This window comes from Phasianus colchicus, chromosome 3, assembly GCF_987193195.1.
Source record: "Phasianus colchicus chromosome 3, bPhaCol1.hap1.1, whole genome shotgun sequence".
NCBI lineage: Eukaryota > Metazoa > Chordata > Aves > Galliformes > Phasianidae > Phasianus > Phasianus colchicus.
The window spans coordinates 36,205,897-36,232,142 of NC_143438.1; the positions used below are offsets into that span (position 1 = coordinate 36,205,897).

Genomic DNA, 26,246 nt, shown 5'->3' on the forward strand with positions numbered 1-26,246 from the left:
CTTTTCTTTCTGCACAAATAATTTAGAAACCATCTCCAGGCTTCTCAAGAATTCACTAGAATCAGAGCTGTCAGATCAGGCCATCTCTTTATTCCCAGAGCAAAAGTGTCTTCTTGTGTGTGCTTGAACATCATGTTCTGCCCTTACATCACAGGAGATAACCTTTCTTTGCCACTTCTCAGTCATCACAACTCACCAAGACGTAGTGGAGGTGGTAGAGCAACACAGAGGTCTGGGAAGTCAGGTTTCAATGCGCATTTCTCCAAATCCTATGGCTTCTGGGTGAGCCACAAAATCAACATTACCTTTCTCAATGCATTTGGCCTTTTAACTACACGATGGTTTACTGCGCAGACAGTTCATTTGCAGAAGGCATCAACATTGTGAGCCTGGGTCATTAAGAACTGGATTGACTGGGTTGTTTTGTTTTGTTTTTAAATTGCTACTTACCTGCATAGAAATTCTGTAGGGTGTACAAAGCTTGCATTGGATCTATTTGAGTGGCTTTGAGTTCCTTCTATGTCAGATGATCAGACACCACTTCAAAATGTTCCTTCTAAAAAGCTCTGGAAGTTCACTTGCCATTATCATTCTAAATAAAGGTAATGACTAGGTTGGTTTTGTTTTGTCCTCTCTTCATCAAGATCTTTCCAGTTCTAACATAAAAAACATATTAGGTGGCAGCAGTGAAACACTCTGACTTCATTCACTCAGTTGAACATATACACCAACCATTCAGAGTTATAGGGCCAACAGCAGCAAGTAATTGCAAACAAAAAGAAAAAAGAGTATTTGAATTTGATTTATTTGACATTTCTTAAATGAAAGTTGAAGATGGGAAGGCCTCACAACTGCAGTTACTAAACAGGCATGTCTGTGTGGAAGTGGAGTGGCTGTTCTTTACCAAGAACATATCAACTGAGAGAGAGAGAAATTAAAACACAAAGCAGGAGTTCAGCATTGAATCCAAGGCTTAGTTCAAAGTTTGTATAAAGAGATGATAGTCATCTCTTATCTACGTTATGATTTATCATTTCTTAGGTCTCCTGTCTTTCCTGGGCTAGATTTCTTGCTGCCTTTTTTTTTTTTTTTTTTCACTTCATTACTTAAGTAATATTGTCCTATGTTAATGTCTTGGAAATAAAATTTAAAGATTATTCAACAAACATTCAGGTAACAGCAAAGACTTCAGTGATTCATATTCAAAAATATATCATTTTCAGATGCTTATAATATGTATTAAATTCTTGGTTACAGCAAAAGGATTGTAATATATAGCATCACAGTGACATATCATCAAGCTGTAACAGTGCAGTTTATTACAACTGTGTAAACAAAAGTAAGTATTTCTGCAATGGCACTCTTCATGAGCCAAATCTCAGCAGAAGTCAAAAGAAATCCCTACATAGAAAAGAAAATCCCAAATTGAAGCACAGTACGTGAACTTTTTGAATTGTATGAACTAAGAGTAAACATCTCTTAATTACGATTTGGGAATATCAATATCTGCAGAAGATATTCTCTAGGAAATAAAAATAAGTTATTGTGAAATGAAATCCATGATGATTTCCCAGAGAACTTTATTTTGTGTGTAAATATCAAAGAGAAATGGCAGTACCTTGCTTTTCTGGAACGGAAATAATCAATTTGATTATAAGACAATGTATATTCTGTAAACTGTAAGATAGTGTTGTGTTTTTAAATATTAGCACCTAAAATGTAAAGCTAAGATTTAAACATTTCTTCTAATTTTTTGGTCATGCATGAGTTATAGCTTGCTTGACTGATACAACTTTGCCAGTGTAGTCTTAGTGTCCTGTGAGATCCTTTTAATGAAAGCATATATGTCTGGATTCCACTGCATTTTATATGTGTAACTTTCATACAGGAGGCTTTGCATATGTTCAAGCTGTAGGGATGAGACCTCACAGTAGAAAAAGGTACAGACAGAGCAAAGAAGTTGCACTTAATAGCAAAAAATAGAAAACCTGGAATACGTGATATAGTTACAAATGGTATCTTCAGTTTACATAAAGCTACGAATTTGCCTGTTTAGAAAAAGACATCCAACATGTGTATTTTCACATGCCGACACAGAGTTCATGCAAGCTAACAGAAAAAAGAACAAGCTAGAAACTTTTACCCCTCAGAAATGCTGCATATACTTCATCCTCAGATAAACTGAAGTCTCCTCAGAATCAATAGGGACCTAATGTGCAGATTGACTCAAGCAACATGTAATTGCTTCTTCTGCAATGAGAAGTGAGCAGCAGTATCCAACAGGAAATTTCATTGAATTGTACTTCACTTCAAACAGTGTTAAGTCCAAACCTAGGTTCATCTGTCACAAAGCAATAAGACTACCTCTAAAGAAAGGTTATTTTCTTGGAGGAAGGACATTTTCTTCATAGTAGCCTGGATTTACTACGTTTCCAGCTGGATCGTACCTAGCTACCACAAATGTAGAACCATCACTAGCAGATGCTTTTCCAACTCCCATTTTCTTTGTGTTCTTCCAAACCATTGCTGTGAAATGACCTGAAGAAAGAGAGAAGCATATGCAGATGTTTTAGGTACTAAATCTATATTATTCCTTCAAACGTACTGAGGAGGATGGGGTGAAAGAGGCATACAAAACTGTTTTTTTCTCTAACAGGAGAGCTCACTAAAGGTATGGGAAAAACCTATATCTAGCATTTTGTCTTGAACAAGCCTGCTCTGACCTGGTTCCATATTAGTGTAGTGGGCTCCATGTCCTATTCCCAAATAAGAATCATGAAAGAAGGACTTTGATGAATAATTGATATAAAATTCCACAAAGACACTACGGTGCTTACTTCCTGCAGTAAGAATAGCAGTTCTAGCATTTCATCCTTCCCTCCTATGTCTGCATGGAGAACAATTCAAGATAATTCTCTTTGTTGCTGGGTTGTTTTTTTTTTGTTTTTTTGTGTCTGCTTCTGCTTACCTCTAATGGCCACCCCTAAGCTGTGTTATCAGTTGTTTCCCCTATGCACAAACAAGCACCATGGGAGAAAAGCAAGATTTTCTTCATCTCAAACAAGCTTAGTTGTATCTCTTGCTCAATTATTATTCAAGGAACAATGTTCTTACGTTCACTGAGCACTGGGCTGACAACATGCAGTCAATGACCCGTGGCTGATCTCCAAATTACAGCTGAAGCAATCTCTGCAACTGTAGTGATACATCTTGGCAGAAGACACATGCCAGTGTAAACAACGACACTCTGTATTTAGTGAGACACCTATATCATTTCAATTCAGTGTTTTTTACAAATAGATTTGCCTTAAAAATAAGGTGCCTTCTAAAAATTTGGGAGTTGCAGAAAAAAACCCACAATATATTAAAAAGAAAAACCATGCAAATTCCAAACCTTCCTCATTTCTCACAGATTCTTCTACCTTTCTATCAGTTTCTAACATAAAAGTTTGGGGGAAATTCTAATATTGTTCTCCTAAGAACAAGGCAGATTTTCAAAAACTATTAAAACAAGTAGAGCAGGCAATTTCTTAAAAGAAAAGTCCTGGTTGTGAAGAGAAGGTGATCAGTCTGAACTTACCTGTCCCTGAAGAAAACCCTGGGTTTTGAAAGCTGTAATTCTTTATTTCACTGTACCATCTGTCAGCAACATCCTTCCCTGAAACACAGAAGAAATGTGGAATCAGGACAGGTAACACAAACACAAGAACATAGTTCACTTACAGCCTGACCAGCATGATCTTCAGGCCAGATGTTTGGACAGACTTCTTCTTAGAAAGACTGATCAGGAACAGGGATGCTCAGGGATGTAGCTGAGTCATCCTCTCTAGAGGTGTTCAAGAAACGTTTAAATGTTGCACTAAGAAACATGGTTTAGAGGGGAAATATTAATGATATGCAGACAGTTGGACTAGATGATTTGGGAGGTCTTTTCTAACCTTAGTGATTGTATGATCTTCAGTTAACAGCTGGCAAGACCTGTACAACCCAAGGCACAACTTCCAGGCACACAAAGGAACACTTTTACTGAATAAGAGTTTTTGATATGTAGGTAACACGGTATAGCACATTACATACCAAATATTTATTGTTTTGCAATAGCTGTTGCTACGCAGTTACTAATCAGTCTAATGTTTTTTGTTAACCATCTCATGCCATCAGTTTCTGGAGTTCTCAGCTCCCTGATACAACCACAATCCATCAGTTTCTTCACTGAGATGCAAGGGATGTGGCCACGGTTGGCACAGGCTGGCTGAGATATAGGGCAGCAATGCACTGAGCAGGTACAGAAATAGGACCTCTGTGGAGAGGTGCTCTTTGGATAAGATGGACCTGAAGAGGAGCAGGATTCTGACAACAGCTCAGTAAACAGGACCACAAGTCAACTCTCAGATGTACTTAAAACTTAATAGGGCTGAAGTTAGAAAAGCTCTCAGACAAAAGAGGTCAGTGTGGCACAGCATTTGGACCTGGATGAGCAAAGATCCATGCAGTCCTTAACAAAATGTTTCACCGGCTGGCAATTTAACACATGGAGTCCATGATTTGTGTCTGCCCAGAATTTTCTACAATTGTAAGCCTGGAAGGTAGCCGAAGATGCATCTCCCCCATCTTGGATGAGTGTTCCTATCATTAGGTTTCTACACACCACTTTCAGCATCTTGGAACAAGTTTGAAAAGACTTCAGGGAGCTGTGCCAGGTTTTCTGGCAAAGGAATGCGGGGGCCTTTTCTACAGTGAGCCCTCCCACTTGTGGATCCAGGTGTATGAAGATGCTCCTTCACAACTCCCAGCAAACCAAAGTAAAATGACACTCCTTACATCCTGTAACTTTATACGTTCCCATCAGCACTTCATACTTCAAACTTTGAGTGGATTTATTCTTCTTAATGGTTTTACACAGCACCTGAGCCATTGTGAATTTCCACTCTGAGCTCTCTAGCTCAGGGTACAACATTTCCAGGAGCTGATACTGTATGGAAATCTATGCTCAGCACTGGCTCATTTCACCAGAGGTGTTCATGGATGGCAGCTACACAAGGGTCACAACCACAGCCAGTGGCACAGTGCTACGTGTCTGTAGCTGTCTGACAGTGACATCTACCAAAGAAACAACCCTATCTGCTTTTGTTGAGCTGTTTAGGAACCTGATAGACGAGAGCAGATTCTGACAGTCTGCAATGAATCTGATTGAACAGACAGCACAGAGGGCAGAAGCTCAGAGCAGAACTTGCAGATGCATTCAAAAGTCAAATATTACGTCTTTTCCATTACTGTTTCTTAGGAAATTCTTGTCTCAGACAGGGAGGGAGGAGGAGGGGGCAGGCTTTTCCCTGTACTACATCAGTAATGAAGTTTCTGCTTAGCATTCCAGGAAGCATAACGCAAGGCCAGTTGATCCCAGAGCAAGCTGCCAAAGCTGTCAAGACTACCGTCATGAAGAACGCCGGTCCCTGGCGGACCGTTGGCTGCAGAACCACAGTGACTCACAATTTGCTATTTCACAGCAAAAAGTCTCAAAAAATTGCGCTGTTCCTGAAGTCAGACGCTGAGCTGTTAACCTCTTTAGACTTATGAGTGCAATCTGCTCAACTGATGGAGTGGTTAGCCTGGCAGCCTGGCTGTCAGAGCTGTCACTTGAAAGAAAATACTGAGTGAACTGCTATTTCTGAGAGGTTTGTGAACTGGAAGTTCTAGGAACTGATCCATAGCACACTGCTTGTTGGGAATGAGGCTCACTTAGTGAGTTTGTTTATATTTTCTACATAAAGACGTAGCAAACATGTCTTGATTCCTGAAGTAAATGCTCTGGGAGTAACAACAGGTTCCTTCTTTCCCTGTTATTTGGTTGTGCCAAATAACAACCCCAGAAACACCTGCTTAATGGCTAGAGTCTGTAAAGCAAATACAATACCTGCTCATTTGCTACTCTAAGTAAGACTAAAAGACTAAAAAGCATGCCAAGAGCAATCTGTGTGTAAGTCAAAGGAAAAACAAAACACATACAGTACAAAAGCTAAACAAATCATTGTTGAACAGAAGCACAGAGGTCTTCAGCAGACATGTCAGACCTTATAGAGCATATGCACTTTGTAACAAAGTGCTTAAGTGACTACACTATGTTAATTGTATCAAAACCATGCAGACCTGTCCTACAACCAGTGCTGCAGTTCCTCTTCGGGTGGCAGAGCCAGTTACTATATTACTTTTTTTTTTAAACATCCTTCCTGTTTGCATTGCTGTAAACCACATTTACAGTTTCAACACTTTTTCTATGGAAACGTAGTTCAGCTCCACCCTTCTAACAACAGCTGACTGATGACCTGCTTGGTTCATTTCCAATCAGGCTGAATCTCATTCTTATAGGCTGCATCAGCCCTAAAGGAGAAGGGGAGCCCAGAGAGCTGGGTGTGCATGGATGAGAGGGTCTGTACCAGCAGCTGGAGTGGAACTGCAGCTCCATGGGTTTGTACATCCAGCTGCCAGCAACGGGGATGACTGGGGCAGCTAATGGACAGACCAGGTGTCTGAGCCCAGCAGCTGAAGGCACCCAAATTCCCACTAAGAGGAAAAGAATATATTTTATATACATTATTTTATATTGCCAATAATATTTGATTATATATATTTTTAAGAATCCACTGTTGGAAATAAATGCATATATATCATTTATACATATTCCAACAATAGATGTTTGTCCTGATGGGCCACGTAAATGCTGTTCATGTAAATACTGTCTGTACCTGCCCATACGTATATGTATGTACATGCCGTCTATGCATGCATATACGTGCATACTGGGCTCCATCAGAAGAGGGTTGGCCAGCAGGGTCAGGGAGGTGATTGTGCTTCTCTACTCTGCCCTCATGAGGACCCATCTGGAGTATTGCATCCAGATCTGGGGCCCCCAATACAAGAAAGATAGGAAGTTGTTGGAAAGGGTCCAGAGGAGGGCCACTAAGATGATCAGAGAGCTGGAGCACCTCCCATATGAAGACAGGCTGTGGGAGTTGGGCTTGTTCAGCCTGGAGAAGGCTTTGGGGCGACCTCATTGCAGCCCTTCAATGCCTAAAGGGAGCCTACAAACAGGAGGGAAGTCAACTCTTTGAAAGGGTAGATAACAGCAGGACAAGGGGAAATGGTTTCAAGTTGAAGGAGGGAAGATTTAGGTTGGATATCAGAGGGAAGTTCTTTACAGAGAGTGGTGAGGTACTGGAACAGGCTGCCCAGAGAAGTTGTGGATGCCCCGTTCCTGAAGGTGTTCAAGGCCAGATTGGATGGGGCCCTGGGCAGCCTGGTCTAGTATTAAATGGGGAGGATGGTGGCCCTGCCTGCGGCAGAGGGGTTGGGGATTCATGATCCTTGAGGTCCCTTTCAACCCAAGCCATTCTATGATACTGTGATTCTATGCACACCTGGGAATATACTCTTGCCTCATTACTGCTTGGACACAGGGGCACAAGGCTGTCAGCCCAACTACTGTATTCTGCTCATCTAATGTTGAATTTCTCTGTGGCCACCCTTACTGTCTCTTCTTATACCTAAGAAACCTTAAATTTTCAAGCCATCTCACTGAGAAAATTATTAACAACATTCTAATAAGATGACAGCACACATTACATCTCTGTGAGGACGGGAAACATCACGGAAATCTACAAACCAGGTACCCTCAACCTCATATCTTTCCCTTAGTGTTTCTTAGCTTTTGTTACCAATTGCCCTTCCACTTTCTTAGGTGAAAGCAGGAGAATTGAATTTAAGTTTCCATCAGAAGTTATCTCAAAGGGTGTAATTCTCTACTTTCAGCATTTCTTGTGAAGGTCTATTTTCACAGAATCATGGAATCACAGAATGGTTTGGGTTGGAAGGGCCCTCAAAGCCCACCCACCCCCACCCCGTGCCGTGGGCAGGGCTGCCCCCTACCAGCTCAGCTGCCCAGGGCCCCATCCAACCTGGCCTTGAGCACCTCCAGGGATGGGGGAATTTTTTAGCAGTACTGTGAAAATCTGGTATGGGAGAGGAATAGAGAGCCACAGATGCCTCAAGGAATCATATTTGTGAGTCAGAGCGTGCTCCTTCAGGGCTGGGGCAGAATGTGTCTGTGCTGCTCTGCACACTAAACCAGATTTTGTAGCCAAACCCAGGTTCCTCTCATGATAGATTTAGATAATAATATGCCGTGAATTTCTCTTACAAACTCCCCAAAGTTCATAAGCTGCAGCGTTTTCAGGGACAACACACACACTCTTCATGACAGTATTCATCCCAACCAGAACTGAATCATTCAGTTCTTGCCTTAGGCCTCCCTGTACATGAGAAATGACATGAGGCGTCCTAAGAAGCCTGACACAGTGCAGCTGCCCAGGCAGGCTGTGGTCTCTGTTGTAGTAGTGGCAGATGACAGCTCACTTACGTGAACAGAGACAAAGAGAAGTCTGCCACAGAGCAGTTCCTGAAGGACTGGAGGGAGGAAGCAGCTGTCAGCTATTTCTTGGATTACAGGGATAAATATATTTCCAGCTACAGCTTTAGGCTGTGTAACTCCAAAATCCTGAATACAATGTAAGAGATTCCTGAGCCAGGAGAAGGGTGAAACTAAAAGGCTCTTATAATTTAAAGCTTAAATCATCTCTGAAACAAGAAATTTATCTTCTGGCATTATCACAGAACTCTTTAAGAGTCAAAATATACAATAGCATCACTTTTTTTTAGAGAGAAACACACTAAGCTGGAGGTTTATTGAGTTTTGCTCTACGTGGGGAGGAAGACAGTCTCCCTTTATTAAGCCCTTGAATAGATGCCTAATACAAATTTCAGCCTCATTGAGCAGGCTACAAATTAACTATCCAGAGGGAACTGCATGAGAAAAAGAGGAAGAAGTAACCAGCTCCACAGAGATGAAAACTAAGCCTGGACAGAACAGCTTTCTCTGAACAAGGAGTTTTCTTACTCTGATGCTCTGACTCATCCTGACACATAGGAAATGTAGCACAGAACAAAAGATGTAGCTTATTTTTCTCAGGAAGGCAGTCAATTCTATGAATAAAAAATAGCAATAAAAAACTGCTCAAAACTGGCAAGTTATGCATGGAAACAGTGCATAGAAGAAAACAAGTGTGATCCAAAAAAGGACTAGCATTATATAATTTATGGAAGGATCCATGTGTGTTGTTTCCAGCTCTCTGAATGAGAATCCTGTTTCTTTAACCTCAGGGGAAGAGCATAGGCCATCAACACAAACACGAACGAAGAAGTAAGCTCAGTGAGTCATAGGCACTGTGCAAATTTTGCCATACATCTGTGTGTTCCCATGCTGCTCTGAAGTCTTACCTCAGACTCTTGCAATGGACAGAACGCCAAGTATTAGTAGATCCAATTAGATTTTTCCACCCTGGGTTTCCTTTTCAATATAAAAAGGTACCAATGCAGGGCTACAACCAGCACTTGCGAAGGAATCCAGCAGTGCCCCTGGACCTAAAATTCAGTTACTAAAATTTCCCGGTCCTTAAAACAGGACATACAGTCCACGTAAATGAGCTCCTATCTCCTCTAGACTGCATTGGGAATTCCAGAGGTGGATGGAAATAAAGAAAGCAAGTGGTCACTTATAATACACACCACCTGCTCTCTCAGCAGGCAGAGGCATTAACTCTGCATGCTGGAGGAGGAAGGAGGGAAGAGCCTGCTGAGCATAGCTCTGAGTGCTCACCACAGGCTGTCAGCATGGCCAAAATTCAGCTCCTCGGGTATCCAAACAGAAGGCTGCCAATTATGTGCTACATTTATGATCAGAAAATATACGGACAACTTTTATCTTCAGAAATGAAGGCAGGGAAAAGGGCTCAAAGCTTCTGTTTACTGACAGAGCAGAAGAGATCAGATGTTGCCTTTGTCACTTTGGTTTCCCACTGTCTTTTTGACCTCTGAAACAGGAACTGCTGTGTAGCATGCAATTGCCACTTTTCCACCTTCCTCACCACAGTTGACCTGTGGTCAGCCCTTACTCAGGCTAGGGCAAACTAAGGATAAAGGTGAAGAACAGGGCACTGACAGCTTCCTTCTCCCCTTCCATGAAACAAAATTCAAAGTAGGTGCACAGCTGGGACATACGGAACAGCCTGGCCACCAAATCCTAACTTTAAAGGGATATAACCCGCTGCCACAATGCATTACCCTTTCAGTGCATATCTGTGTTTCTTGCTTTCAGCATATGTAGGTGTCTGCATACCAGAAGCCTGTGCCCATGGAACGTGGGTTAGGTTGCAGTGGCCACGTTTTGGAAGTGAAGGCAATGGCAGTACTCTTGCAACCAGCCCTGACATCCAGCTCACTTATGCTCTGAGCCCAAGGAAAATGAAGCAGGCTATTTATATGGTGTCTGTGAGACAGCAAGAGAAGAAAGTTTACCTGTTTGATCGTAGGATGCCCAGGCCAAGTTCTCTCCACATTTTCCATTAGCAGACTCAGAGCTGTGTTTGAGGATCCTTGAGGCTGCCAGTTCTTCTGCATACCTAGCAAAGGGATGCACAAATTGTGTTACAGACTACAGCTAAAGAGGATGGAGAGGTGAAAGAAGAGGAAGAGGGAATTCAAACAAGGAATGTTAGAATCATGGAATCATTTGAATTGGAAGAGACCTTTAAAGGTCACCTCGTCCAGCTCCCCCGCAATGAGCAGGGACACCTATAGCTACATCAGGTTGCTCAGAGCCCCATCCAGCCTGACTTTGAATGTCCCCAGGGATGAAGTATCCACCACCTCTCTGGGTAACCTGTGCCAGCACCTCCCCACTCGCACTGTAAAAATCTTTTTTCTTATACCCAATCTAAATCTCCCCTCTTTTAGTTTTAAACCATTTCCCCTTGTCCAGTTAGAAGATGGCAGTTTAAGTGAAGTTATTCAGTTGCAAATCTCTGATGCCAGGGATGCTTTAAGCCTATATAGATCTAGGACTCAGGAGAAAGGAAAGTCCAGAGAGCATTTTGCATATCTTTCATGAGTGCTTGTGCCACGGGTGAGAAAGGTCTAAAAGAAACAGAATGTAGATCTCCCTTCATCCTGTTTGCCCAGCACCTGGAAATCCACAGCTGCAACTTTAATGGGGAAAGGGAAGCATTTGTAAGCATTTTTACAAATGTCAACTCTCAACATTTCCAAACCCTCTCACTGGAGTAACCTGCACAAGAGATAACGTAGCTTCAAAAATCAGCATGCAGATAATTCATAAATCATATGTACATATGGGAGAGGGAGCAAAATCCAAGCCCTTCTCAAGCAGAGGACGGCCAATGACTCACTGTAACACTAGACGGAGATTTCCAGCATATATTTGCAGTAGTCCTGGGGCCTCTTCAATGTTTTGCTAGTGTTTTACTATTAAGAAATAAAAAGTGTACTTAAACCAGTTTTATTTGATAAGTAGAGAACAGTTCCAAAAACTCTGCAGCATTAACTTGATTTCTACATGAAATAGAAAAATAGACTGAAGCTGGGATTTAGTCAAAGTGAGTGAAAAGAGAAAGAAATCACAGGAAGAATTTGAAACAACAAAGGTGTGTACCAGCACAGGGATAAGAAGCATTGTTTCTATAGAAGTTAACACATGAGAGTGTGGGAGGTACTCCGATTGTCTTATTACAATGGGAATTAAAAATAACTTCATGTGTAAAAGGATTATTCTCTTTAGTCAGCATTGGAAAGGCTTCAGTACAAAGACATTCAAATTCAAAAGACCATTTGTTATTTCTCACAGCATCAGAAACCATCAGGTAGATTTAGAAGTGAAGTAAGACAAAACAATTGTTCCATAGTGTGCTACAAAACTTATCACCAATGAGGCAGACACCAAAGCACATGGGGATCTGAAAGGAGCTAGAGAAAATTACAGTGTGTGTATTCAGGGGCTATTAGACACCTAGAACCAAAAAAAAAGAAAAGATACTAACTGACCACAATTTCTTAGATAATTTTGTAATTTCCAGGAGAAGATAACAGAGCAAGGATCACTATGTATGTCTCGTTCTGCTGCTTCTTCCCTAAGCTTGTCTTACTGGCATCTGTCAGACACAGGATTGCTGAGCGGAACGTTTTGGCCCAAGCTAGTACTTTAGTCATTAGGTCCTGCTTTCCTTTTGTCCTATCCCTCTAAGAAAAGAAATCAAACAAAAATACCACACTGAGCTACCTCCAGTAGTTTAGAAATAAAGAAAGCTTGCCAGTTGTGAATCTGCTAGATCCTGAACTAGAGGATCTCTTGACACTCCTTCATGTCTCTATCCCCATAGTCCTGCACTGCTTCTCTTCAAGGATTTGCACATTCCAAGAAAGAGGTAAGACTGGGACTAAGTTGCCAAGGATTTGAGACAAAGGGTGATTAATTCCCTCCTGCTCAGGCAGCTGAAAACATGAGATTTGTATCTGAGATCATCACCCAATGCTTCATTACAGTCAGATATAAACAGACACCTGCTGAGGGTGACTCACTCATCCTAAAACAGGGATCCAATAGTCAATTCAGTTAGCCTGACTCCAGTCTTGGGACTGAAAATAGTAGAAAGCACACCATTTTCAACACAGACAGAGAAGAAGAGATACATCAGACACATTTCAACAAAGATACCAGACATACTGAAAAGTGAAGCTCTTTGAAGCTCTGGAATTTTATATTATGCATCATCTAACTTGACAAAAATAAGATTTCTCAAATTTCATGTCTGCTATTCGGAACAAAACATTTCTGTTTCTTGCTATTGCACCAACAATTGCACCAGTTTCTAAACACACCTTTAATACTTATAAATTAAGTTACCAGAGGCTTCCAACTGCTATTCACCACAGTGAAGAAAGTCAGCTGTGACCAGAGAGGATTGTGAGGAACTCCAGAAGAACCTAAATATACCCATGAAGGGCAATAGAGCACTTAGAGATAAATGTGGAGCAATGTCTATTTGACAGAATAATCTCAACTATTCATACAAATTGATTTGTTCAACCCAACTGTAAAAGCTGGAAGAGAAAAGAAGGGACAAGTCAATAAAATCTCCTCCTCATTGTGAGGCATCAGATAAAGCAGAAAAAACCCAAACCTTTGAAGAACAGGAAGAAGATCAAGATTGCATAGGTATGCAGACGTGTCACTGGCGTCACAGAAATACTGTATCTAGTTATCATGGTGTCTCAGAAAAAGAAGTAGAAAGAAAGCAGACAAAATTAACATGGATTGCTGCCAGAGGGCACATCTACATACCATGTACATGGCGTGTTGTATGGCACAACACCTCATAGAGATCTCTGTTCTAGGCTGAGAGAACTGAACCATCTTTATGGCAGAGGGCAGCATGATGCAGAGAATAAATTGGGTTCTGGAAACACCACAGACTCTCTGGTTCTGAGCCAGCTGGCATGGAAAACCCTGCATGTTTATGATAGAAAGTGTAATAGGAGGTGAGATCTCATGTTTGCTGGGATCAAAATGACCACCATTTAGCTGTTATGGGAAGACATTTATTTCTGGAAGAGTTCAGTCAGCATTTTTTCCTTGAAGAATTTCCTTCATATTACGATCTCCAGAGGTCCCTTCCAATCTCAATCATCCTATGATTCTATGATTTTGTGAAAACCACTTTGAAAAAGTTTACTACAGAGAGAAAGGAAACAATCTGGTTGTCATATACGCAGCAAAGAGGAAAAGCAATAGTGGTCTTAAGTTACTGTAAGAAAGACTTAAATCAGGCAGTAGGAAGACCAGTCATCACTTCCTACCATGAAAAAGTTATTTTCTTCCCTATTTCAGCAGCAGCAGATGTTCTCATGCAGCTGACAATAAATCATTTGATGGAGATGGGAGCAAAGCACGCTTTAGGCAAATAACTTCTGTAAAGGAGATACATAAGCGTAGACAGATGCAGCCCACATCTCAAAGAAAATGCAATATTTACACTCTTGTGACCAGAGAAGTGCACATATGATTAGGTGGTCCTATTTGATGGAAAAAGAAAGGAAGAAAAGAGCTGGGTAAGGAGACAAAAAGAGTAGAGTGCATCACTTTCCATCCAGTAAGCCTTCACTGAACACCAGCATGTCAAAAAGAAAAGTATTTTTCCAGTGTGCACAGTCAAATCTAGCCAATAAAAGTGACAGAAATCTCATCAGAGAAAAGAAAGGACTGAACTCACTGTTGGGCTCCTCTGTTTAACTTCTTGCACAGTTTTAATGGGGGGACTCCATGTTTCTTCCTGTAGTCATTGTGTGCTTTCAAGACCTCTTCAGCAAATTGTTTGGAAGCTGAAATTACATCAAAAAAATTGGAAAAGTCTGTCAAATACAGACATCAGTGAAGACAGAAAAACATACCCTGAAAACTAAGATGCTGGTAGAAGGTGGGACTGAAAAACAGTAGAATGCCACTCTCACTACTTACAAGTAGGACGATATGAATTGATGCCTTCTGTCCAGGAACTCTAAGAGGCAATTCCAGTGGGATGGTACAGTCTTACTAAAGATTGAAGAGAAAAGTGAACTTCATTCCCTTTCTCAATAAGGAGGTGATTTAAGGTCAGTTTGACTGACTCTCATTTCAAGATTTCTATATATCACATGACCACTGCAAAGAAATCTGAATAAGTGAGAATTAGGTCCTCTTCAATGTTCTCTCTTCTTTGCCTCGATGAAGATTCAAAAGGGGAAAAAAAAACCAAAGCAAAACAAAAAAAAAACAACCCAACTCATCCCTGCGGTTGGCTACCTAATGGAATTTCCTGCTTCAAGAGAAATTTGAAACCTGAAATAGGGTATTGGGACAGTTAGAGAAGCATGGATAGCGTCCTTAAAACAGAAAAACAGTTTTCACTTTCTCTGTACTGCAGAAGCTTCTGGACAGGCCAAGACATACTTTAGTATTTACTCCATTACGGTGACACAGATTTACATTTATTAATGCAATTTGTGACATAATTTATGACATATATATGAGGATTATAATTCTATATTTTATTCTATAATCCTGAATATTCTAATTAGAAAGACTCCCACTATTTTCCATTTAAGATTCTTTCAAAGCCCAAGTAGATCTCATGACTAGAAAGTTTTTCCTGTTGTTAATCTTAGATTTCTCAAGTTCCTCTCATTGCTTGATTTTAACAACTATAATCACTCATCTCCTCCTTTATTAGCATGTACACTCTTCTGCTGTTTGTAATGATGCATTCTCCCACAGTATAGCTGTCAGTTTGCATATACTGTTCTTGCAACTTTTTTCTAAAGTAATTACCCAGCCCACACTTGTGCTTTTAGCTGTTGTCAGAGTTTTCACTGGTTCTAACAACAGCCTTAAGATAATATGGTGACCTAAAATAATCACAATGTCTAAATGCACATAAAAAGCCATTATCGTTTCACTCAGTACTTCATAACTTTGAACAGAATACGGAGTTGAGTTAGTTCAATTCTCACTTCCACCAACAAAAAACCACAGTGTTTTTGTGGTCATGTACCTAATGTATTCCCCAACAACATGCTTTCAGGCTATATTTATTTATTTTGTATAAAATTGTTGTCATAAGACAGCTGAGAATTCGCCAACAGAAATCCTGCTGAAATGGTATCTGCCCATCACATTCCCGCTCTTAGGTTTTCCTTCAACTTTGTGCCACATGTTGCATACCATCAAAGAAACCAGGCATCTCTACTTCAGTGTTTAAGCACCCACTCACTCTTTGCTAACAAAACAGTTTCATCCTCCTTATTGTCATTAATTGATTCCATTGAGCCAGAATCTTAAAACTCTCATCTAGTGTGCGGCCTGTAGGTCATGGCCTACTTCTAAGGGTGCTTATCACAGGTTACTGAGGAAGGCAAGCCTATAGCCAACTGACTTAACTGCTATGGGAGTCCAAGATTCCAGCAGAGACATTTTAAGACAGTTTGCTAATCAAAAAAGTTGAAATGCACAGCTTTGGAAGTTGCATCAAATACTCCAGGCTGCATTTTTCTGCATAGGAGTTTGTGACTGTTATCACCTAGACTTAATTTCTCATCAGCTCAGCATTAAAGAGTACACATACAATCTGATCTGCAAATGTGAGAGTTTTAACTTAAATAATTTGTTCTTACTTACGATAACAAATTAAATTTCTAGGAAACAAAAGCTTGAACTGGACTGAAATGCCAGCCACTAATAGACATGTAGCACAATCCAGCTCTGTACTAACAACTTGAATTACAAAGATCAACAAAACATGGACATGGCTTCTTCTAGCCATGGAGATACCTCTCTTCTGCGCTTAGAGATCCCTCCCATCCTTCTCCTTTCCCTTCCTTTCCCAAGGTGTCTGCTACAGAACCACTTCTCTACAGTGACTTAAGCTCATGTGCTAAAAACCACCCTCTCCCCACTCGTTCTCCTCTGCACTCTGAAGCGTGGAGAGGGACGCCCAGCTGCCAAAGGCATTACAGATTCGTTTTAGAATATCTGTTAAGTTTTTCCATTTTAATCAGCGTTCCATAGTCCAAGAAGCCAGATATTAAAAGCGAGAGTTAACAGGAGTTCTCAGGCTCCCACTCAAATGAGAACAGCTTCCCAAATAGCTTTGGAGATGTACATTTTTTTCCCTTCACATAGACTGCTTAAGTTTCTAGAAAAAAATATTTCCTACTGCAAGGAAGTTGGTTTTGGACATGAATCATTGCATTACATGAAACAATTAATGCTATTATCTACAGTTGCCTGTTTCTCATTATTCAAATATTTACCTCTGTTGTGGATTCTTCTGGAACACTGTTTTAAGATATGACAGCAAGCAACAGTGAATTTATAGCCCATGATGTGGTACAGAGCACACCTGGCAGATTTCTTCAGACTTTTTCAGTTTTGTTTTGTTCATGTGAGCATGGAAAAGTAAGCAGAGGCATCTAGGCTGACTTTTCCTGTCAGATTTTCTCTTACTCTCTTATTCCCTTACACTAGCCATCACAACTGAAATGAGTTACCCAACACGTTCTCCACGATACCAAACTGCTCTGTGTCATCTTTGCAGTCACCAGCTGAACCTTGCAAGATGATGCAACAAGAACCGGACCTCACATAGAATCCTACACAGAAATATACCCAATTCATCTTCAAATTATGACATAGACCTCACCTTTCCACTCCGCATGTGCATCACCCAAAATAAATAAGAAGAGATGTACTCATGTAACAGCTAGAATCACATTTCTGAAGAAAGATGCTAAGTATGTTTCAAAGAACCCACCATACACTCTTTTCTGCCCAGAACACAGGGAGGAACATTCACTCTCCAGGCAGAAAGAAGCCAAATATTAGAATGCACAGAGCAGACACAAATGCAAATTGTATGGAAAACACATATAAAGGTAACTGTTTGAAGATCAAGTGCAGGTCTACTTTAATACTAAAAGCTTTACAGTCTCCTTTGACTGTACAAAACTGTTCTATTCTAACAGTAGTAATGGAGTGTGGAAAGATGATGCAGCAAACACAGTTCTTAATATGCCCAACAATTTTATGAGAAAATTCATTGGAAGCTTTAGGAACTGCAAAGTAAATATATCAAGAAGTCCTTTATTATCTTCCCAGATAACTAAGGATACTCGTATTTTGACAAGCTTCTCAAAGTTTATTAACAGATTGGAAACAAACAAAATTCTTAAGTAAAAGCAACTTCAGCTAATGACCACGTTCTCACCTAATACCGAAGATTCTTGGCAAATATATTATCAGCAACTTTATTTTCTCTTGAAATGCTTCTCTAGAAACTAGCTACAGCTGAATATTTCACACTGTGAGAATACAATTTCTTCAGTGGAGAAATGCTGGATATTTAGCTTGCAGGGAAAGCTTAAAATGAAGGCAGGTACACTTCTGTTACATTTTGACTCTGTGTTTTGGTTTGAGGACATAAACATTCCATAGTGATCTTGTGCTGGGTGGCCTCTGCAATGCCACAAAGATTACTTTTTTTTTTTCTTATTCCATGTACTTAACTGCTCCTTTCTGCTCCTCATCTGGGATAAAAATTTCTTCAAAGACTGGCCCTTAATGTGATTTCTAGAAACGTCATTTGTGAGCATGGATTAGGCATTCCAGTTCATGTATCACTTCCAAACACAAAACCTGATCTCCTTCAGTGCCAAACTCCCTGTGCTCAGCATAGCTGTTGCTAGACTACTTCCTTTCCAACCTGAATTTTCATACTTAACAGAAAGTATTGCTTAAAAGTATTAAAGAAATTGGGGTATGGAGTTAGATACAAGCTTGAGTGGGAGAAATTTCCTGCAACTTTCTTGTTTTTAAGCAGAAATAGAATAATTTTCCCTTCAGTTCAGGAGATCTCTCTTCAGGAAGAAGACTCTCTGATGTTCTTCAGTTATGCCTTAACTTTTCCTTCACTCACTACCACTGGGATGAGCTTCAGGACAATACTAAGATGCTTAAGTTAACTGAATCAGATGGACACACTCCCTACTCATTTTATTACCCAAGTTTCCTCTACAGGAAACTGGCAGCTTAATAAGCTTGCATTACCTGCTCCATGTGACATAGCATGCTATTCCCCTCCCATTTTCAATTTGAAGCATACTGCCTGAGAATGTAAAACCACTGGTGTAATAATGTTTCAATGACATTACTCATTTCACTGTTTGATTGCAAATTCTATTCTTGCCATAACAGACAGTGTTGATTACTTCCTCACTTAAGACCTTTTATAAACCGTTAGGCAATTGACTCCCCTGATTAAAAAGGAACACCTGCTAACCTGGAAACTGCACAGCTCAGAAAAGCAGCAGAGCCTTCTGATATATAAGCTTGGAAGAAAAAAATAAATAAAGAAAAGCTAATCAGAAGTTACTGAAAAAGTTCTTGCTTTCATTTTTGGGGGAAAAAGGGTGTGAGAGAAAGAAGAGCTTTGCTTGGAGCCCTTCTCCCCTTCAAACAGTGAGATCTTCAAACCTTTCAACAAATAGCTGCTATCATGGAGTGGTTATCACACAGAAGACTGGAAATGACTGCTCATCAAATTTAGAGAAGTCAGTGTTGACTCTGCATATAAGAGACAATCAAAAAGTGTTATTTTATCACTATTCTGGGGGACAACCCAGTTCGGTAACGATGACGCACATACACACACTCTTGATAGACAGTGAGGAAACTGATAACCTTTTTAAAAAGGAAACCCTCTCATTAGTAAGGCCTTACATTCTTAGATATAATTGGACATAATTCCTAGAGTACATATGATTTGAAAAGCAAAGTCCCAGGTGACCTACTGACCACAATACACAGGAGGAAAAAGTGAAGCAATATTTTCTTTTTCTTCTCTTCTTCCCTCCCTGATGCTGTATTTACTGAGGTCCTTCACCAGAAGGTGGTGGAACCATGGAACAGGCTCTCTGGGCAGTGGGCACGGCCAGAGTTCAAGCAACATTTAAACATTTCTCTCAGACATAGAGTTTGAATTTTGGGTGGTTCTGTGTGGAGCCAGGGATTGGACTCCGTGATCTTGGTGGATCTCTTCCGACTCTAGATGTCCTGGGTTTCTCCAATTCTGTGATGTGCAGGGACAATCGTCACAATCAAAATTAGAAGGATGGCTTCCAAATCCTGCTGCTACTCTGGTGGCATTGCAAACCTTCAGAAAGACAGCTAATGTCATCATTTCCTGCAGCTATTTAACAAGCATACTTACAGCTGAGAGCAGGCAAAGTCCACACGATTTCTATTCAAAGCCAAGATTTACCCTGCTAACTTCAGCTCAGTCAACACAGAAAAATAATGTTTGCAGTGGTCTTAAAGAGGCCCATCTTGTCCTCCTCCCAAACACCCAAGACTTCGCCGTCTTGTACAGGCTCAAATCTACAGTACGCAGTTCTAGAGTAGAATTATTAGCCACACTTTGGCCTTGCTTCCTCCTCCTCAGCCAGACCACACACTCTGACTCAGAGACAGTTTCTGTTCAGACCGTCAAAGACTGGGCAGAACTTGCTACATTTGCCTGTGAAAACATAATGTAGATAAACTTCAGCTAATCTTTTGGAGAACAGAATGGCCTTTACCAAAACAGCTATCTGAAACATTCTTCTGGCCTGTGGAGATATGTAATGAACAACTCCATACTTACAGTCAAGTGACTTATTTTTCTCATGCTTTCCATTCCTGTACAAAGAGCAGCAACGAAGACAAATTCAAATCCAAACAAGATAGAAACTACCAAATGTATCAATTATACTGATAGAAAACAAAGCTTTGCTGAATGTTTTCACTCACTTTCAGAAATAAGTTTTTGTCATGCTTAATTATTTTTTCAGGATGATTTCCTGGGGGATCCAGAAAGGAGAGCTGATGTTTTTGGACAGGCAACTACATGGCATGAGAAACCTTGCTAGGTTTCTTGGTTAGTATAGACCATCAAGTTGTGTCTCACTCTTTGCGAGCCACTTCTGGTACTTGTCTGCCTTGAACATTAGAAGCCAATCTAACAGCAAACAGGAGCAACCACTTTTACAAAGGATGATGGTTTCTGCATTCTCCTCCACTCCACTCTGCCCAAAGCATGATTTTATTCAAAATACAGGTAAATATTAGGCATCAAATAATGTTTGCCAAAGCCTGACGTCTTTCTGGAGAATTTTCCATTATTTCTCATTTATTGAACTTGAACTGAATAATTAGCATCATTTACACACAAAAGCTGGAGAAGTGAAGAGTTTTTAATTAAATTAGCTACATTTTTTAAAGGTTCTTTTTCTACTCCTCCTCAAATTCAGTTCTGGTGTAGAAAGAAACAGCAAGCAGCTTGCATTAAGTTCTGCATGGTCCCCATTATTACCCAACATGAATGCCTGGTTACCAGCAGCTTAGATTCATTCATTTTCTCTATCCCCTAGGTCCTGTAAAACCAGACAACACAAAATGCGCTGTCAGTTTGGCAGCTTGCATCACATTTCTCAGAAAGCAGACAGGTCATTTTTCTTGTATAGCTGTACTTTTGTTAGGAGCTGCTACAGCTGTCTCCTCCTGAGATGCTGCAGTACAAACTCTCACCCCTCATTAGCTGGAGATGCAGCTCATTCTGAAGAAAGCACTACAGTCCTTTATGCCATGCTCCAAGGATGCATCTTCAAAGTTAAAAGCAGCATGTAGTTCTAAGGGAGATTAAAAGCAATAAGGAAAAAAGCACTGAGTTTGGTTCCTATCTCTTTTCTCTTTGTTAAAGCCCTTTCTTGGCCCCTATTTATTTTTGCACAGACTCAACAGGCAGCAGTGGGTAACTCCCAGTCACTTCTTTGGAGTCCCACCCACATTTGCAAAGGGCAGGGATGGTGGGAAGAAAGAAAATAAGGAAAGCAAGCACTGTAAAAAGATTCTCAGTACTTACTGAGCTCATTCTTCTCTGTCTGAGAGCATTCTGCACTCACCATCCAGAAGTCAAAGAGCAAATTACTCCCTCCCCACCTCCTCCACTTAGTTTTTAGAAAGCAAGGAGGGCAAGGTCCCTTCCCAACACACAGGGTTGGAGGGGGATTGGAAGAAATGACACTTTCTTTTCTCTGCCACCTTCCCAGCTCCCAGGCAGCTGCTGCTGTGGATATCCCCTCTGGGATGACGTTGCTCCAGACCCCGTTCTCCTCCTCGCACAGCTGCATAGGGTCAGAGCCATGCGGCGACGGGAGCCCTAGCAACACAGCAACAAAGAGCAGCCAGCTCACCATCGGCTCATTTCCTGCTGAAATACTCCCTGATGGTTTTTTTTGTTTTGGTTTGGTTTTTTTTTTTTGCTTTGGGCTCTCTGAGGAGAGGAGGCTGCATCACCTGCTAATCCACATGCTGTTCAAAAGGAGAAGGCTAGTGGGAGGATACAGGAGGTCCCCACATTTGGCTGGAGTGTTTGCAGCAGTTACAGCCAGGGGAGGCACTCCTCTATGATAGGGGAGTTTCAGCATGCGTTTGTTTCAGCAGCCTGCAGCATCCAAGGAAAAAGGCTGCCAGAGGTACCGATGTCTTATGTTATGTTATGTCTCTCAGTTCTACTAAGTGAAGCAAAACCAATGCAAAGTCTTTAGTCATAATACTTGGAAAGAATACAGCTTTAAGTATAATCCAACAGCTAGAAACAATACATTATTAGGGAGCTCCAACCAAGATGCCTGCAAAGAACTGAGATTTTAAACAGCGGAGCTGGTTTTCCAAAGGGATACTTATACCTCAAGATAAATTCACCAAAGATACAGAGTTAAAGAAACAGTTTTGAAGACATTTGTTCTAAAATAGAGAGTGCCCAGTTCACATGAATTAGAGTATCCCCCTACATGAATCATAGAATGAATGAATCATAGAATGGCCTGGGTTGCAAAGAACCACAATGATCATTGAGTTTCAACCCCCTGCTATGTGCAGGGTTGCCAACCACCAGACCAGGCTGCCCAGAGCCACATCCAGCCTGGCTTTGAATGCCTCCAAGGATTGGGCATCCACACCCTCCTTGGGCAACCTGTTCCAGTGTGTCACCACCTTCTGTGTGAAAACCTTCCTCCTAATATCTAACCCAAACCTCCCCCGTCTCAGTTTAAAACCATTCCCCTTTAGGACTATCACTATCCACCCTCGTAAACAGCAATTCCTCCTCCTTTTTATATGCTCCCTTCAAGTATTGGAAGGCCACAATGAGGTCTCCCCAGAGCCTCCTCTTTTCCAAGCTAAACAAACCTACATGTATGCCTTCAGGCAATCTCTTCATTCTTCTGATCCAGGAAAGGAGCACGTGCTCTGCATGTCACTGAGAGGTCGGGCAGATCCCTACCCATTACATTTCTACTACATGTCCCAGCAGAGACAAATCTCTGCGCATCTCCTGTGCCTGCTGCGTGTCCTCGAGAGCGGGAAATATCTCACACAAAACACTGAGCTGTGCTCTTCAGAATAGCTGCTCTCACCCATGCAAAGGCAAACATCAATCTCAGAAAGGAATTTAGAGACTTCAGTTTGGTGGAAAGGGCAGATGGGATTTAGTCAATGAATTGATTGTTAGGACAGGATCTCAGCTTAATGTACAGCTTAAATAGCTCAAACAGCAGCAAGCAGGGCCCAGTTCACTATTAACTTGAAAAGTATGACAGAGCTTACAAAAAACTAGAAACCTGTACTTAGAAGCTCTATTTGTATAACTTCTCAGTGGAGCAAACAATACCCAAACCTTAGTGAAAGGAATTTCTGGTCTGCCATTGCTCCTAATTTTGGAACAAAGAACCGATGTGCTCTAACAAATGTGCAGGAAATAACTGCTAAAGACAGTAATTGCCTTATGACTGCATCAGCAATCTGCAGACAGAGATTGTGCATGTATTAAAACAAGAGATTTATATCAGTTTGGGGTTGGGAGTGGCACATTGAAACCTCTGCTGCTTTTGCCCTGTTAACTGTGCCAATGGAACACATAGATGCAAGGCTCATCTGGCTCTCATACTGCTTATGCTGTTAGCAAGGAACTGCTGAACTGGCTACTTCTTAGCGATTACAGTTATTTAAGTGGTTGTAAGATCACTTACTAAATCCTAACCTATCTGAAAGCACACAGCTTCCAGGAAATGGGCCAAGCCCACGCACTGGCAGCTAGGTGGTGCTAAGCCTGGGCTGGGTATCGGCCTGCTGCCACATACCACGGAGTTAGAGCAAGCCCTTAACCACATTCTCAGGGGGCTCAGATCCTCAGACCTCAACTGGGATGCTGATCTTTAAAAAAATCAAAAATAAAATCAAATAAAAAGGAAGCACATTTGCATGCTGAGGCCCATTCAAGTGTTAGCCCTGAGTTTCTTCATGTTTTTAAGTGAACAAAGGACCAGATTGCACCGAGCACATCCTATATGTGCTACTGATGGATAGGGCAGACAGATAGTATGCTACCAAGCCCTGATTAGTTACAGAAATAACATCCCAAACACAAGAACAAGCTATTTGGTTTCATTGCAGTTTCAAAAGATGAGCGTGGATTTTCAGACTCTAGACACATTTCTGTCTGCAGGAAATTCCCTGTGGCACTAGTGGGTCAAAGATGGACCGATCCCATGGCGATCTCTCCTTTTAAAGTCTCCAACTTCCAGGCAGCTTTAGTGGGATTTTCTTCTACTCAGAACACAAACCCAAGCACACAGGCAATGAACAGAGCCCAAAAAGGCAGCCCTCAGCCGGCAGGAACAAGAGGCTTGACAAAAATCTGCACAGCTGGAGAAAAACTTATGAGCTCAGTCAGACAGCACTCGGTTAAACTGTAACCAGATTTTGAATCTAAATCCTAAAAGCTAGGCAATAAAAACATCTTCCCTCTCCAAGCAGTTCGTTGATGATTTGCAATGTAAAGAAGCTTTGCCAGACAGTTACACACAGTGTAGCTTTAAAGCTACTAGATTTAAAACGATCCTTTCTCTGAATGCCATAAAACTCATGCAGCGGAACACATCTGTTACCAGCGACAAAATGAAAACCATACAGGAAAATACAACTACCTCTACAATGACCAGGTTTGGAAGGGGGGGGGACTCTTTTTCTTTTTTTTTTCTGACTTTTTAAATAAAACAGACTCATTTTCACTATGTCAGAGAGAATGCTCCTCCCAGCCAGCAACACGCGCAAATGAAAGCAGCCTGCTCATAGCAAAGCCACTGAGGCTTTAGTAACGCTTTTGGAGCACAAAAGTGAGCGGTGCCATGGCAAGGATATACAGCCAACTGCATGAACGCATTTGCTCACCTGATTTTCCCATGATCACGTCGTGATTTTTTTTTCAGTTTTCACCTGATTCCCGCTCTCTTGCCTGAATTCCTCTGCTCAGACGAAGGGCTTTGTAATTTCAGTGCAACTTCACTCCGCTGCGACTGCTGCTGGAGAACCTCTGCTGAAACAACCCGTTACCGCCCCTTTCTCAGTGCTCAGGGAAGCCTGCCCATGCCTTATAAGGAATAGGGGCACTGCTTTTTTTCTTAAAAAGATCCTGTTTAGGGTCAGGAGCTGTGTAGCCTCCACAGTAACCAAGCAGCTGAAAACCGCCGCATGTTTTTACATACCGATTTAGTTCCGTAATTGCAACTATTTCCTGATAAGAGTATGCTGTGAAAAAAATGGTGCTGACAAATAGCTATGCTGCCACAGCAGGGATAACCCACGGGGTTAATTCATACAGCTACGTACGTGTTAAAGTTTTACTGAATTGCTGTATGTACAATTAAAACAGACAAGTGATAAGATAGTTGAACCGCATTTCATGAGTACAAAAAGGACTTTCTCCATAGTTAAAATGACCTGCAGAAGGTCTTAGTAATATGCAGCATAGGATTCTTCAGGTTAAACAGGATCTGTGCTGATGGTTTATTTCCATGAAAAGAGTTTTGTGTGCATATACCTTCCTTCAATCTGTGAAGGTGATAAGGCTGCCTTCATGTTATACCCGAATATCCCCATGCTAACATGACAAAAATTAACTGGTACTTTAGCTGCTAGGCATGGACACGACAATTTGAAGTTTTTAACTTCAGAGATCTCCAAATTACTCAGTTACCTCCTACTTCCTTCTTTTCTTCATCACAAAAAATCATCTGGGCTTAATTATTCCCATCTTTTCTACAATACCCTTCAAGGACCAAAGGTTGTACTTGGTTTTGTGCCAAGTCCACTGGCTCAGCCTCTCCCTTGGCACATTTACAGCTCTCCCCATGGGATGCATATGCAGCAACCACTGAAGCTCCCTCATCTACTAACATGCCAGGAGGCATTAGAATTGTAGAATAGAATCATTCAGGTTGGGAAAGACCACTAAGATCATCTGGTTCACCCATCACCCCAACCCCCATACCCACTGCCCACATCCCTCAGTGCCACATCCACACGGCTCCTGAACACCTCCAGGGATGGTGACCCCACCACCTCCCTGGGCAGCCTGTGCCACTGCCTCACCGGTCTTTATGAGAAGAAAGTTTTCCTAATATCCAACCTGAATCTCCTCTGGTGCAACTTGAGGCCACTGCCTCTCATCTTAAAAGGAACAAGACTCCTATTAGGAATCCAGGCACTTTGTGCTCTTCCAGGCTTTGTACCAAAGCAGGGGACAGGGGGATGAGAAGGGCAAGTTTTAACTATCCGTGGCCAACCTCTGGAGGCTGAGCTTCACGACAAGAAAAAAAAAAAAAAGAATAAAACTGATTTACTTCTAAAAAAATACACATAGCAGGAGCAGGCAAGG

At 41.3% G+C, this 26,246-nt stretch overlaps 1 protein-coding gene across 2 annotated transcripts; it reads right to left on the minus strand.

Moving 5' to 3' along the window:
* Window positions 1–788: 788 nt before the first annotated feature.
* Window positions 789–24,986, minus strand: GLIPR2 (GLI pathogenesis related 2). 2 transcript variants are annotated; one of them, XM_031589071.2, is made up of 5 exons: window positions 24,761–24,986; window positions 14,175–14,283; window positions 10,408–10,511; window positions 3,581–3,658; window positions 789–2,538 (listed from the first exon to the last, which is right to left on the minus strand). In XM_031589071.2, the coding sequence occupies exons 1-5, from the start codon at window positions 24,771–24,773 to the stop codon at window positions 2,378–2,380; spliced, it is 465 nt and encodes a 154-aa protein (XP_031444931.1). In that variant the 5' UTR covers window positions 24,774–24,986; the 3' UTR covers window positions 789–2,377. The 2 variants fall into 2 exon arrangements, with proteins under 2 accessions (XP_031444931.1, XP_031444930.2); XM_031589070.2 differs by lacking the exon at window positions 24,761–24,986 and adding an exon at window positions 21,393–21,770.
* Between the last annotated feature and the right edge of the window lie 1,260 nt (window positions 24,987–26,246).